General features: G+C 38.5%; 1 protein-coding gene across 1 annotated transcript; it reads left to right on the top strand.

The window, feature by feature from the left end:
• Positions 1-2,788: 2,788 nt before the first annotated feature.
• On the top strand, positions 2,789-10,653 carry si:dkey-88e18.8 (major intrinsically disordered Notch2-binding receptor 1). The gene is made up of 4 exons (XM_067419626.1): positions 2,789-3,153; positions 3,296-5,344; positions 7,462-7,650; positions 8,529-10,653. The coding sequence occupies exons 2-4, from the start codon at positions 3,383-3,385 to the stop codon at positions 8,709-8,711; spliced, it is 2,334 nt and encodes a 777-aa protein (XP_067275727.1). The 5' UTR covers positions 2,789-3,153; positions 3,296-3,382; the 3' UTR covers positions 8,712-10,653.
• The last annotated feature ends 4,116 nt before the right edge of the window (positions 10,654-14,769 follow it).

Here is a 14,769-nt window from a genome sequence, read left to right as displayed (position 1 = left end):
GTGGGTCACTCAAGACTCACACACGGGTTTCTATTGACCAAGTTCCTCCTTAATGTCTCTTATTTCAGTTTCATTTGACTGTTAAACATATTCTGTTGGACTGTAATTTTGAACTTAATCCGAACCATTTTTACATATTTTAGAATTAATCACCCAAATGTATTTATATTATTATAATACAATTTTTATTGATTGTGATATTGACCTGCCATGCAAATAGCCCTGATTCTAACATGGAGTTATCAACTTTATCCTCAGAGAAACCACATACATTTTTAGTCATTATGCAAAATTTAGTGGTGACAAATATTTAGTTATGTAACTAAATGTTTGTCACCACTAAATGTTGCATAATGACTATAAATCTCATCTGAAGGCCCGCACGAAATAATATATTTTGAAGAATAATCAAGTAATCAAAAAGTTAATGGATCACACTTCCACATGGAGAACAAAAATGGAAGTCCCCATCAACTGTTTAGTTCCCCATATCCTCCTGGGACCCAGGAATAGACTTGTTCACGGTACTGGACATTATATTTTAGTGAATTCCTCTGACATCATACATGTCTGGATGTCCTGTAAAGAGCACCTTCAGGGCTTTGCAGATATACCAAATGTTTGGAGGTTTCACCAGGCAACAACTTCTTCTTGCTCTTTAAAAACGGCTGACATTAATGTTAAGCACTCTTATGGAAATATGATAATATTTTGATTCCTTTTCAAATTGTTTGTTATAAATCAACATCTCAGGGAAAATATTATGGGGTTACAAAACAGGGCATTGATTTCATAAATGTCCACTGTAGTGGACACCGAGACTTAAATCATGTTTATCAGGCATATCAGGAGACACAACAAGTGAATAGGGAAAGAATTTGCATATCAATATTCCTATAAAATATTAGATATTATTATGAAAATATTGCCAAATATTGCTCCCATTGTTACACTTCTTTTTTTCCATTACATGTTGCTCTAAGAATACATTCATATGGAAATTAGATGCAGATACATTGTAATAAATGGGAAAATCCAAGTATGAACATTTTACCCACATATTGTAAAAAGAAAATGGTATATTATCAATGCATTCCGTTATATCTTTAATAACATAGTTCAGAATCACACGTAAACAAAGTTTGTTTAAAAACCTAAAAATTCATTGGTGAATTGAAAATAAATGCTATTGTTTTTGCCTATACATGCAATTTCATGTCATTTAGTTTTGTTAACTACAGAGACATATCGTAACATAAAATAATAAAATAATAAAATAAAGTTTTATACACACACACACACACGCACGCACGCACACACACACACACACACACACAACATTTGTTTCTTATGCTCTAAACAATGTAATGATGTGAAAAATATACTAAATTAAAAAAACTTTTTTTTCTGGGCTTTTGTGTTCAGCAAGAAAGAAATGTATACAGGTTTGGAACAACATAGTAAAGTAACATAGTAAGTGACAATTAAACATTTAGTGTGAACTTTTTGTACTATTAAGTATGTACAAATATTGTACTAAATACAAAAATTAAATAAAAACAAATTACAGCAATAATAGACTATAGAGAGAGTATTTACAGTGTAATAATCATCACTGCTATTCCCTAAAGATTTTTTTCATACATGCCATTTGATATAACATGAACTTTGTTGCCCCCCGGTGGTCTTCATGATGAATAATTTTGAACCAGAGACAAATCAACAAACTTTATAACCCAACAACAAACTTTACAATACACTTATACTTTGTGCTGAAAAGGTCTTACACCTAATGTATTTCAGATGCTCATCAATTAGAGATAGACCTTTGAGTTCCTGATGAGTCTTAGCAATACCGACTCTCTGACGTCTAAAGTGAATGAGCTCCATTACACTTTTAAAAGGTTTGATCGGTTTACATCTGTAGCCTATACTTAAACTGAGATGGAGGAAGTGTGTTATAGTGTGTAAAGATCTCATCACCCACTTCAGTACAATACTGAGCAGATGCTGGGTCTATTTGACGTTTGACTCCACTGTTGTTTGCATGTGATTTGGGACAGTCTATGCATCAGGACCAATCCTCTGATGGTACAGGTGGGCTTCCATTTTCATTCTGTTTCCTAAGAAAAAGGGAAAGTCAAGAAAATTTGCATGCTCATAACCTCGCAATCTAAAAGATTTGTTAATGGATTTTATTTATTTATTTTTTATGCAGGCTCTCTTTAGTAGATAAAAAGGTGTATTGTCCAATTTAAAAATCAAATCTGATAAGGAGTATTATATTTTATTTAATATTTTTAATCATTATTTAATACAAATATTTTATACATATACGTATAGATTATCACAGAGCAAAGAGCAGAGGAAAACTCCAAAGGTAAATGCAACTCTACATTTCTATTATATTTATTTACTGTATATTCAGTTTTTTTTTTTAGTTTTTTAAATTTTTTTTACAATTAACCAATTAATAAAAATAAAGTACAACATGTATAAATTAATATATGTATACATCTCTGATTTTATTATTTTTTTATATTTATTGACACATTTTCTTTCTTTCATCATATGTATTTGACATGTATTTTTAAATATATTTTATTCGTTTTTATTAATGTATTATTTTTTTTATTATTATTAGTAAAGTAAATGACAGAAAAGAAAACTCTTCTAGAGATTTCTGTACTTTACAATGCATTTCTCCTTTAGTATGTTTCTTGTTGTGCATTAGAATAGCCACTAACGTCATGCATGACTGACCACAGAAGCTCCGTGTGCAAACACACCAACTAGAGGATGCAACGCTCCTGTCACACATGAAGCAGAAACTATCTATGCTGTTTCTCGTGTAGAGGATGTTCTGATCATCTTATTAAGGGATGAGACCCGGGATTCGGGGAGTCTCTGGAGACCCCGGGCGACCTGCTTTTCTGCAATGAACATGGGACTGACCGCTGCCTGGCCACCGACTGCTTCTTTACCAACAAGAGTCTCTCAGATGGGACCCTGATCAGTGGAGATGGAGGATTTCACGATGTCTCTAATGATTTCTGTGCTTTTCAAATGCTCCGATCAGTGGCTATATTAAGGCTTTGAATAAGGTCAGCAATGAATAGCTTTATTCTCAGCATCATATCTTAGTGACAAGAGGTAACCGCTTCTTTTCATTGCACTTTTCTTTTCTTGGACTGTTTTAACTTGCACAGGATTTGTATGAAATCAATGCAAAGTGGATTTTTGTGGAAATCCTTCTCTGGCTGACCTGATTTCACTGCTGTGCTCCCTTTTGCAGAGCTGCATGTGCTTTTGATGAAGGGGGAAAGCAGAGGACACTGGGCTTACGTTTCTAAATGTAGTGTGCTCAGCTAAAAGTTCAAATATGGCTGAAATTCCGGAAGACCCCCTGGTATTGTTGGAGATCCTGGAGGTGTTAGGTGCATGCCATGGGAGCGTGTTGTATCCAGACATTTGCGTTTATCTGAGTGGACGCTTCAGCCTGCAGCCGCTTCTAGAATTACGGAGTCTCTTATACTCCACCGCCTGTAGAGACCCCTGCTTTCCTGCCACGCTCTTCCGAGAGCGCCTTCACCCGCCCTGCAGCAACCGGCTCTCAGCGGCCGCAGATGTTGTCTCACTGTTCAACCTCCTCATGCACACCCGCATGGCACCTACAAACGCTCAGAACCTTCGGTCGTTGACGCCCTGTCAGGTCTGTGGGAAGGAACTTGTGCGTTATGACTGGCCGGCCGCCTTACACGTCACAGTAGGAGGGACCACCTCTGAGGACTGTAAATATGAGAACCTCCCTTGTGAAGCATTCAGTCATAATAGGGAGGCTTCACACGCTTGGACCACCTCCGCATTGGTTGCTCAGTCTCACTCACACTTGCACAACCGGGACAGCATGCAGAACGTGCATTCTGGGGACGTTTCCAGCGATACGGTCAATCAGGAGGCAGGCAACATGCCGGCGACCAATCAGGGAGCCCGCGTCGCTCGTTCCTGCTCTCAGAAGAGGAGTGCATTTAAAGATGGGATCCTCAAGGTACCGCTTATGTCCACGGAAGGTGACGGCCAGTCAGATCAAAGCCCAGACGGACCAAGATTGGATGGTGAGGACCTGCTTTACATCACCCAAAATAACCCCTATCCAGACCCTGCGACATATGCGAACAACCACCACACGTCCAACCCGGCATCACGTGTGCAATGTCTGCATGATAATTTGTATGTTAATTCAAATGCGCCTGATCCAGATGCACGTGATGCGTATGCTGACGCCACTGACCCGTATGACCCCCAGACTCAGTGGCGTCAGGCAAAGCATGAGAGTTTGGATGAGCTCCAGACATCCACATACTTTGGCCCTACAGTCTCCAACCAAAATCACCAAACTCCGGTCCTTCAAGTCAAGAGCCACAGCTTGGACATCGACAGCAGGACGTCGGATGAAAGACCTGAGCCTGAAACGACTGGGCTGCAGAAACCCAGATCCGAGCGGTCCGTTTTAGAGAGGTCTGGTTCGCGAAAACCAGGATCTGTTAAAATTAGCTTCGACGGGTCAAGCTTTGACATTCCCGGCTTCGATCCTCAGATTGTCAACTCGGTGCGGGATACCTTCAAGCGGCTGAGCGGCATGAGTTTGGATGCATGGTACGACTGGTCACCGAGCTTTGATGGCGCGATTAGCGTTGGCACCCAGACAGAACCTGCAGATCGCCGTGCTTTACGAAGCCTCATGCTTGGCGATAAACTCTCCATTGACAACCCTGACATTGGCGAAGACGACATCAGTGCCATCTTCCGTTTCCTAGATGACATTAGCATGTGTGGCTCCATGGCAGTGTTGCCAGGGGAAGGAGGCGGGGCCCAGGAAGGGGGCGGGGGCGGTTTGCCAGAGAGGCGTGAACGTTTGGGAAAGTTACGGAGGTTGTTTCACTCCTTGGAGGCACCTGAGGAGGGTGTGAGATGGGGTGTGGGACGCCTGCTCCAAAGGGTCACGGAACTGGAGCAACAGCTAGAGCCAATCGCGGAATTACGCGAGCAGCTGTCCCTTGTGCTCTCCACGCTGGACCGACTGGAACAGCGGGACCAGGTCGCATGCCCTCACACGCATCAAATGATCATACAACCACAGCTCGCAGCACGGCCTAACATACAGCAACAGCAGGGGTCTCCGATGACCAATCCAGGAACAAAGGGTGTCAATGAGGAAGCAGCAAAGCGTAGACGTCTGTTTGTACGCAGGCCCTCCAGGAGCCACACGGAGAGCAGTGGGTCTGAAGCCCAGAGAGAGTGGAGCATCAGCTTCAGCAAGGAGCCACACATACAGCCTGCTAAGGTAACAGGACAAGAAATATCTCTAGCACTTTATTTTACAGTCCTGTCCCCCATGTACATACTATTCACTTAAAGGGTTAGTTCGCCCAAAAATGAAAATTCTGTCAATAATTACTTACCTTAATGTAGTTCGACACCCGTAAGACCTCCGTTCATCTTCGGAACACAAATGAAGATATTTTTGTTTAAATCCGATGGCTCAGACAGGCCTTCATTGACACCAATGTCATTTCCTCTCTCAAGACCCATAAAAGGCACTAAAGACGTAGTTTAAAAGTCCATCTCAATGAGTGGCTCTACAATAATTTTATGAAGTGACGAGAATAGTTTTTGTGCGAAATAACGACATATATAGAGTGATGGGCCGATTTCAAAACAAAGATTCAAACGGTTATGAATCAGCGTATCGATTCATGATTCGGATCGTCAATGGCACGTGATTTCAGCATATCCGAATCATGAATCGATACGCTGGTTCATAAACTTTCGAAACTTTGTTTTGAAATCGGCCCATCAATATATGTCTCTTTTTTTTTTTTTTTGGCTCTCAAAAACTGTTCTTATCGCCTTCATGAAAATATTGTAGAGCCACTGTAGTGAGATGGGCTTTGTAACGACGTCTTTAGTGCCTTTTATGGGTCTTGAGAGAGGAAATGACATTGGTGTCAATGAAGGCCTTTCTGAGCCATCGGATTTCAACAAAAATATCTTCATTTGTGTTCCGAAGATGAACGGAGGTCTTATGAGTGTCGCACGACATGAGGGTGAGTAATTTATTACATAATTTTCATTTTGGGGTGAACTAACCCTTTAATGTAGTAATTGCAATAACTGGGTAATAACTTGGTACTAACCCTGTACCCCTAAACCTAACCTTAACCCATGTATTTACCTTATATTACCCAGTACTTCACACATATTTTTTTGCACATACTTTAAAATAAAGTGCAACCAAAATATCTGCTGAGACAACAAATGTAAGTGGGGTGCAACTATCTGGTACTTTTTATAATGTTTAAAAATATATATTTTAAAAGTAAAAAGTCATACTTTAAATGGTCTGTAAGTGAGTTATTGCATAAACAATCTACTTAAATCACTGACATATGTGTGAGAAATCATACTTGTCTTTGTGACAGAACTAGACTCTTCATGATACAATATTTATGGAAAATATAAGAAAAATATTAATAGTATGCTATAATGAAAATAAAAGTCAGAAAGCATATATCATTCTAAAAGTTTTGTATCCAATTGGAATACTAGAATACTATACGAATACTATCAGATGTTCTGTGCTTGTCATTCATTTTGTGCATATGGGGAGGGTTTGGGGTAATTATGGTAAGCAAAATGGCTGAGATGAAATCACTTACATCACCTTTGAAGATTTAAGCATTTTTTCTAGGTCGCAAAAACCCAGAAAGAAATGTGCATTTCTGCATAGTTCCGAAGTCAATGGTTCTTTTAAATAGGTTAACTGCCTGAAATAATGTTAACACAAGCTTGAGATAATTTAACATAAAATACACAAGTAATACCCCAACAGTTGAATCACTGATGTTGTCAGTTCATTAAACGTCATCACGCCGGACAGGACAACTCGTCTGCTCATTAATACGCATCTTGTTGTATTCTAATTTAAACTTCCCAACTTGTAGACTGGTTTATAGCCTAACTTTAGCTTGAAAAGATTATCTTGATGAAAAAAACATGAAAGAATAATACACTTTTACTGGTCGCAGAGCTTAATTTCCACAATAATCCAAAAGCCAATGGGGAAAAAAATATGATGGGTATTTGTGGAGGGAACCAGGGTAATGCTAATTTCCGGGTTCTCCTAAAAAAAATTGTGTCATCCCTGAAGCATATTGAAGCATAAGTTCCACATTCTCAAATCAATCTTGAGAACATGCTCAACAGGTTCATGGAACTGGAGCATGGAGTGCTGCTGTAAATAAGGCAACATTTTTAAATAAACCTTATCATGCAGAAAATAATACAATTCTATTAATTTAGATAAGAATGCAATGGTATGCATTTTCACTAGTGGTCTCCTTTGGACCCCCTGTAAGGGTGAATCGTTGGTCATATTATGAATCTTTTGTGGCTCCTCAGTTGGATCATTTAGGTGGAGTGTATAAAAGAGAGGTTCCCGTAGCTCATGAAGTGACGGGCTTTCATCTCATGCCACCTGAGATCCAGAATGCACCGCGCCGCACATCAGTCCAGAGCACTGCCCAGCATCTGACTGACCGCCCCAAAGTGACCTGGAGCCAATCAGACTTAACACCTCTGGACCTTCAGGTAACATCTCCAAATGTAATGTTTTGAGTGAAACTTTCTAAATCTGTATTTTTCTGCTGTGCATTTTTGCAGCGGTCAAATTGGCCCAAAATAAAATATCTTTACTAGATTTTTCCAAAGTATAATTTGAGATACAAGAGAGGTTCAAAGCATGGGTAAGTAGGTGATATCTTCCAAGGTCTTGAAGAGGCCTGTGGAACAAATCTGGGTTTAATAATGGGTTATTTTTTAAAAATTACTTTTATACATCATTGATGTGTTTGGGACCCTTAACATAAAATCAATCTTAAAGGGTTAGTTCACCCAAAAATGAAAATTCTGTCAATAATTACTTACCTTAATGTAGTTCGGCACCTGTAAGATCTCCGTTCATCTTCGGAACACAAATGAAGATATTTTTGTTGAAATCCGATGGCTCAGAAAGGCCTTCATTGACACCAATGTCATTTCCTTTCTCAAGACCCATAAAAGGCACTAAAGACGTCGTTACAAAGCCCATCATACATTTTTGCGCACAAAAACTATTCTCATCGCTTCATACATTTTTTGTAGAATCACTGTAATGAGATGGGCTTTGTAACAACGTCTTTAGTGCCTTTATGGGTCTTGAGAGAGTAAATGCCAATTGGTGCCAATGAAGGCATTTCTGAGCCATCAGAACAAAAATAAAATTTCAACAAAAATATCTTAATTTTTGTTCTGAAGATGAACGGATCAAAGAAATGAATGGAGGTGTTACGGGTGTTGATCGGCATTAGGGTAAGTAATTAATGAGAGAATTTTAATTTTGGGGTGAACTAACCCTTTAACAAAACAGAAGATTGTTGTGCAGTTAAACCAACATTTATAAACTGATAATTTCTGATTATATTTTGCAGGCTCCTGAGTCTTTGGAGTTCTGGACGGATGAGTTTTACACGCCAGCCTCCGACACGCTCCTGCGCCGTTCGTATTCGTACACCCGTTGCAACAGGAACCAGGCGTTCCGCATCGCTGCCCTCAGCCTCACTGCCACAATCATCCTTATCCTCATCATCGTCATTCCAATCAGCACCATGTAACGTACATGCAGTCACATGACATGCCTAAAGCTACTTTGAGTGGTACAATACGTGTTTATTAGGTAAGATTATAAAGCTTTGAATGAAAGCATGATTTCTTCATGAAGCCAATTCAACACGCATGGCAGACTGTAAAACCTATGCAAAACAGGCTTCATTTTAAAAACATTTCCTTTCCATGGAGTTTCCCAACCTTTAAGTTTGTTTTTGGGAATTTTAGCCCACTCTCAGTTAAATGCTTATTCAGCAGTTTAGGGATTCAGGACATTCCGGTATACCCTCTTTGTTGATGGATATTAGGGAGTTCCCATTAGTCTAATGTAATTCTGCTGAAACCTGAAACGGCATCCGCTCGCTCACACAGCCGCACACGTTTCTCTCTCCCCACACCTCTGCTTTCTCTCTCCAATTAAATGCTTGGATAATTCATTCATAGTGGCACATCTACATGCAACTGCTCTTAAAATCTGCAAAATGTCCTCATATGTGGGGGAAATGCTGAGGTATGAGCGATACAAGTCTTATCTCTGTTCTTGTTTGATGCATATTCCTCATTAATGACCTGGATTTGTGGTCAACAAACACGTTACGAACGAAACGTAACATCCTCCCTCACAAAAGCTTAAAAGAAAAGGAAAATGAGCCTCCAGAGATCCAGAATGGATGCATGATGGTGGATCAATACCAGCACACATTTTCAATTTGCTGAACAACAGCACTAAACTTTTAATGGGCTGTGATGGGACTGAGTAAGTGAGGGAGGGGAGAGACCAAGAGAAAGGGAGACTTTGTCCTCTTTTATTGAGCCTGAGGGTTTCTGAGTCCTACTTCTGTCTGCTGCAGCTGATTAATGAGAAAAGCCTCTGATTTACTCAGGTAAAAGAGTTTCCAATAGGAATTAATCAGACTTTAGCTTCAGCCAACTCGTGGTTTGAGCCAAGATACTGTAATTCATCTTGCACCACTTGTTACGGACTACAGAATGATGATACCTCAAAGGGTGCTATAACTTCTCTAAATGATTGGATTTACGATAAAGGATTGATCCGTGTCGATTACTGAGTATATCTCAGGCCCGGAAACAACCACCCAGGAATGCTTTGGCGACCACACACAACACAGACCACCTATAGCAATGCTTATACAGCACAGAATCATCTAAATACTGTAATGTGAAGACAGTTGAATGAGATGTCCTATAAGGAGGCAATGTTGGAAAAGTTTTGACTTGTGTTTTTTTAGAAATAGCCTATTGATTTCTCTCCAGAATCATTTTTGTTCAATTTATAGGTTTCATATTATGGTATAATTGTATGAACACCTTTATATTTCTTGATAGGGAGTCCTTATTTTTCAGGGCATCTTTGACTGTGAATATATACCTTTGTCTCTTATTTTGTCTTCATAAAGCTGTTTTTGGTTATTCAATGGGACCATGTCTTGTGTGGTTTCTTTCAGCATTTAATCAAACGGACACATGCATACAGTAGGTGGAGCAGGTGGATCATGACAGTGGTAATATTTGATTCAAATAAGTTTTTCCTGTAATAATATCAGCAATACTTTGCACAATGCTACTTCCTGCTTTTCCCACTGGAGTTTTAATATTTCAGAGCACAGCTCTCATAAACGTGTATTATCTATTTATGATCTGTCAGTTCCGTTATTGACGTAAAAGCACTTAACCGCACTTACACACATAGTCTTTCAAGCTCAAACGAGCCTTCCTTCTAATGTAGTTTATCTAAAATCTCCACCGACCTTTTCTCTCTGCATTCAGTACACATTGTGAAAGTGAGTGGTTTCATATCTGATAATGCTGCAAGATTCATTATTTAAGACGCATATTGATGCCATTGAAAAGTACGCTAATTTAATTAGAAAATCCAATAAAATGCTTTTCCATATAATAGATATTAATAAGAATATATGATACATTAAAAAGTGTTATTGGGTGATAATTGTGTTTTATTTATTTTTTGTTTGATGCATAGAAATAGGGGATTTCTATACTTCAGCTTATTTAATATCAAATATTTAAGTTTTTTTTCTTATTAAAGACATGCCATATATGCATGTATCATCTGTGCAACACAATATTTAGTGATACTGGTGTTCTTAAAATGTTGTCATAACAGAACTTAATTTGAATACTGGTATTGATATTTGATTGGTCAAATTGAAAAAATGTGGGTCTGATTAACACTCAAGTGTGAGAAAGTCTGAAAGAAAACTTGATGAGTGTAAGTAAGTGCTTAAGTCTATTGAAATTGTAAAGGGTTACATTCAAATACAAAGTATTTCAATATTTATTTGTATTCATTTTGTTCATGGGATAATTTATATTGTATGCAAGTTTCTTTTTTATAATCTCTAAACAAAATCAAGTTTTAGTACTGTCCCAAAACTCATTAGATAAAATGGGACTGCGTAGCATTCGGCTAAAGTGGAGACCCTATTAAAGGGTTACTTCACCGCTTTTTCATATTCAGCTATGTTATTCCCTTAACTAAAACAAGTTGATACACACCTCTCTCGTCTCAGTGCCTGCTCTTAATCTCTCTGACGTGCGGTGACGATCTGATAGCATTTAGTTTAGCTCACTAAGCCCAGTTCATTCACTATGGTTTCTAATCGGATTAAAAAGACTTTTTACTGCGCAGAGCCAAAGTACTCTCAGAAGTGCTATTCCGCCATACATTGTAGTTCTCCTTTTTAATCCGATTAGAAAAGCGCCACGTTTTATTTTGTCACCATTCTTGATCGTTCAGCTATTCGTGTAACTGTATTTAAATAGGGAAACCGTGGAGGTGTTTGGTCGCTTCTAACTTGATCTCTGTTTGGTACCATAGTAAATGAACTGGGCTTATAGGGCTAAGCTAAATGCTATCAGATCGTCACCGTGCGTCAGTGCGATTAAGAGCACGCACTAAGACGAGAGAGGTGTGTATCAACTCGTTTTAGTTAAAGGTCTACTGAAATCAAAATTTTAGTTTTTTAGCTTTTAGTATGACTGTGTTAGCCTTAAAGTTATAAGCTGGTATGTTCCAAAACGATGACAAAATTTGCATTTAGGAGATATAAGCATTCAAAATTTACAGTCTCCCACTTCCGTTAAAACGAATCTCAGATTTTGGTGACATCATCGCAGACTTCACTTTCTCGTCAAATTTTCTGTCCAATCAAAATGCGCTCTAGAATCTAAAGCCCGCCCCCTTACACTGCTGAAGCTGCTGCTGAAATCGGTCAGGAGTTGTTAACACAGATTTACTAATTTCTACATGGTGAAAGGCACATAGCACACTATATATGTGATACGAAACTATTCAGTGTAAATATGCTTTCATTTGAGGCGAATAAAGTCTGTTTTCGCGTTAGTTTCACACACCGCAGCAGCGCACACACCCCAACGGCTCTGGTCTAATAATTTAGACTACAGACACGAGAGCGCAGTGCGGATCATATGTGCGAGTCCGTGCTGACAACAAACATATCGACCCATTTGAATTCTGCACAGAATGCTACATTTCAAATTGATATGGAGGAGATTATGATGGTAAACAGTGTTAGAGGAAACTGGCTTTACCAAACAGAGAAGGTCCGCTCTTGCGCTCTTAGTCAAACTGTATATTAAAGAAACACTATTGGCTGTTTCAAAAAAGGGGAGGAGCTGCTAACAGCTGAAGCCGTTTCAGGGGAAATTACGTCAACACATTGAAAAATGTGGCGCGTTTCAAGGCACTTCAGTGGGCCTTTAAGGGAATAACATAGTTTAATATGAAAAAGCGGTGAAGTATCCCTTTAAATACAAATATAATATATTGCTTAATATGAAAAATATATATATATTTTACAGAAAATGTCAAATAAACAGTAGGCAGATTTTAAAAAAAACACCTGCTAGGACTGTTCACAACTACCTGCTGCACTCACATTTGAGTGAAGTGTTTGAGAAGTTTTGGGTAAGGCAAATTGCACAAGATATTGTACCTTAAACACCATGTAGATGGCAATATTGCTTCTTTTGTAACAGAAATAAACTGCTGCAGAAAAAGTTAGGAGTCTATGCAAGATGTAATAAGTAACTGCATTACTCATCACAAATGTAGGACTATATTGGAGTAAAAAGTACATATAGACTAACTTATTTATTCAAAAATGTAGTCAAGGAACTACATAGAAGGACTTAGAAGTCAGTTTTCTATACATACACATACATGGTACAGGGGCCCAGCAAGATGGTTTGTACCCAGGGCCCAAAATTTGGTGCTACGCCCCTGGAACTATAACGGTAGTTACATATATGTGGAAACCTAGAGCTGGGCTTTGCTGTCACATACTCCTCATCACTGGTGTCAGTTTCACTGTCCTCTGGGATATTTAATGTCTCTTTTATTACAATGTAAGAACATAACATCTTTGCAAAAATAAAACAGATATACTAGCAGGTTACAGAAATAATACTTTATGCAGTCTGACTCCACGTTGCATGACGTCCACATGAGGACAGTTATTTTTTGGTGCAAGCAATGAATATTTGACAGTAGCCACTGTTACTTACAATACCGCTGTCAGTCTACTGACAATGCCCTCAAGTGGTTTGTAGAAAATAACCATGAGAAAAAATGACCTTAAAATTGAGTTAAATTAACTGGCCCCAAACGTGGACACCGTGCATGAAAGGGTTAAAACAAAACAGCTATTTTAAATTGTAATAATATTGCACAATATTAATGTTTTACTATATTTTCGATCAACAAATGCAGCCTTGGTGAGCATACTAACGTTACTTCTTTCAAAAATATGAGAAAAATATTTTTCTTTCAAAAAAAGTTTCCAAACTTTAGCTCTGTAACTTAAGACATATTATGACACATCTTATAACATATTAAATCTAAATATTTTGGACACTGCTATTGTCAAATAAGTTAAAATTTAAATACAAAATTATAATCCTTTTTAAATACTACAAAACTTGAATCCCGTAAACAGCGGGAATTTGAAACTGGCAGGAAAAGGGCAAAACAAAAGTGTTACCATGGAGACGTAACAAGCGCAAGCGCCAGGGTTGCCAGGTTTTCGCAACAAAACCAGCCCAATGGCCAATCAAAAATAGCCCAAAAGTAGCCCAATGGCCAATCCAACTAGCCCAATACCAAAAAAATCATTATAAAGCACTCCAATACACATTTTATGGTAGTGTTATGCACTACACACCATTTATACTAAAAGATAATTGTATAAGTATAAGTAAGTAACTGTATAAGTAATTGTAAACAGTCTATTTTCATAAATAAAATCATCTTACCTTAAGATTGACAGCTGATGAACGTAATGATGAGCTGATGAGCTTAAAAACGTAATGGATGCGGGCGGGAAAATGCAGAATTACAACTCCAGTGGAAGAGAACCACAAACTTGTGAAATTCATTTCAAATTAAAAATAATGTAAAATAAACATTGCAAGATATTCCTCATTAAAGGGGGGGTGAAATGCTGTTTCATGCATACTGAGCTTTTTACACTGTTAAAGACTTGGAAATACACTGTTAAAGACTTGTCATACACAGAAGAATTTTCAGAAAATTCTTCTGTGTATGACATTTATTTTTTAAATTATTCTTTACCAGCAACAACCCTGGAGAGCACGCATTCGGTTACCATGGAAACGAAAACAGCCGGTGCGCGCCGCAGCACACACACACACACACACACACACACACACACACATTAGCGGACAAGCCCAGCAGTGCCACCGTACCTCACAAAGTGTGCGCTTATCAGCACAGTTATGCTGATACGATATTGCTTTTGTCATCATCCTAGAATCCTTGTTATCATTGGTGGAATATGAATTGGCTAAAGTAAAATATTTATTTCAACAGAACCATTTCAGCTAAAAATAACTGATGCAATTAGTTAAACCTTTAACCCGCGGAATAAAAAATCAACCCGCGGCAAGTGGTTAAAAGTAGCCCAATTCCGCGGGAAAACCGCGGACTTGGCAACACTGGCAAGCGCAGTTGCGCACATCTGTTGTTGTTACGCATCCATGGAA

The sequence above is a fragment of the Pseudorasbora parva genome, chromosome 16 (genome assembly GCF_024679245.1).
Source record: "Pseudorasbora parva isolate DD20220531a chromosome 16, ASM2467924v1, whole genome shotgun sequence".
Taxonomy (NCBI): domain Eukaryota; kingdom Metazoa; phylum Chordata; class Actinopteri; order Cypriniformes; family Gobionidae; genus Pseudorasbora; species Pseudorasbora parva.
Note: the sequence above shows the minus strand (reverse complement) of the source record. Positions and strands in the feature narration are given on the sequence as shown.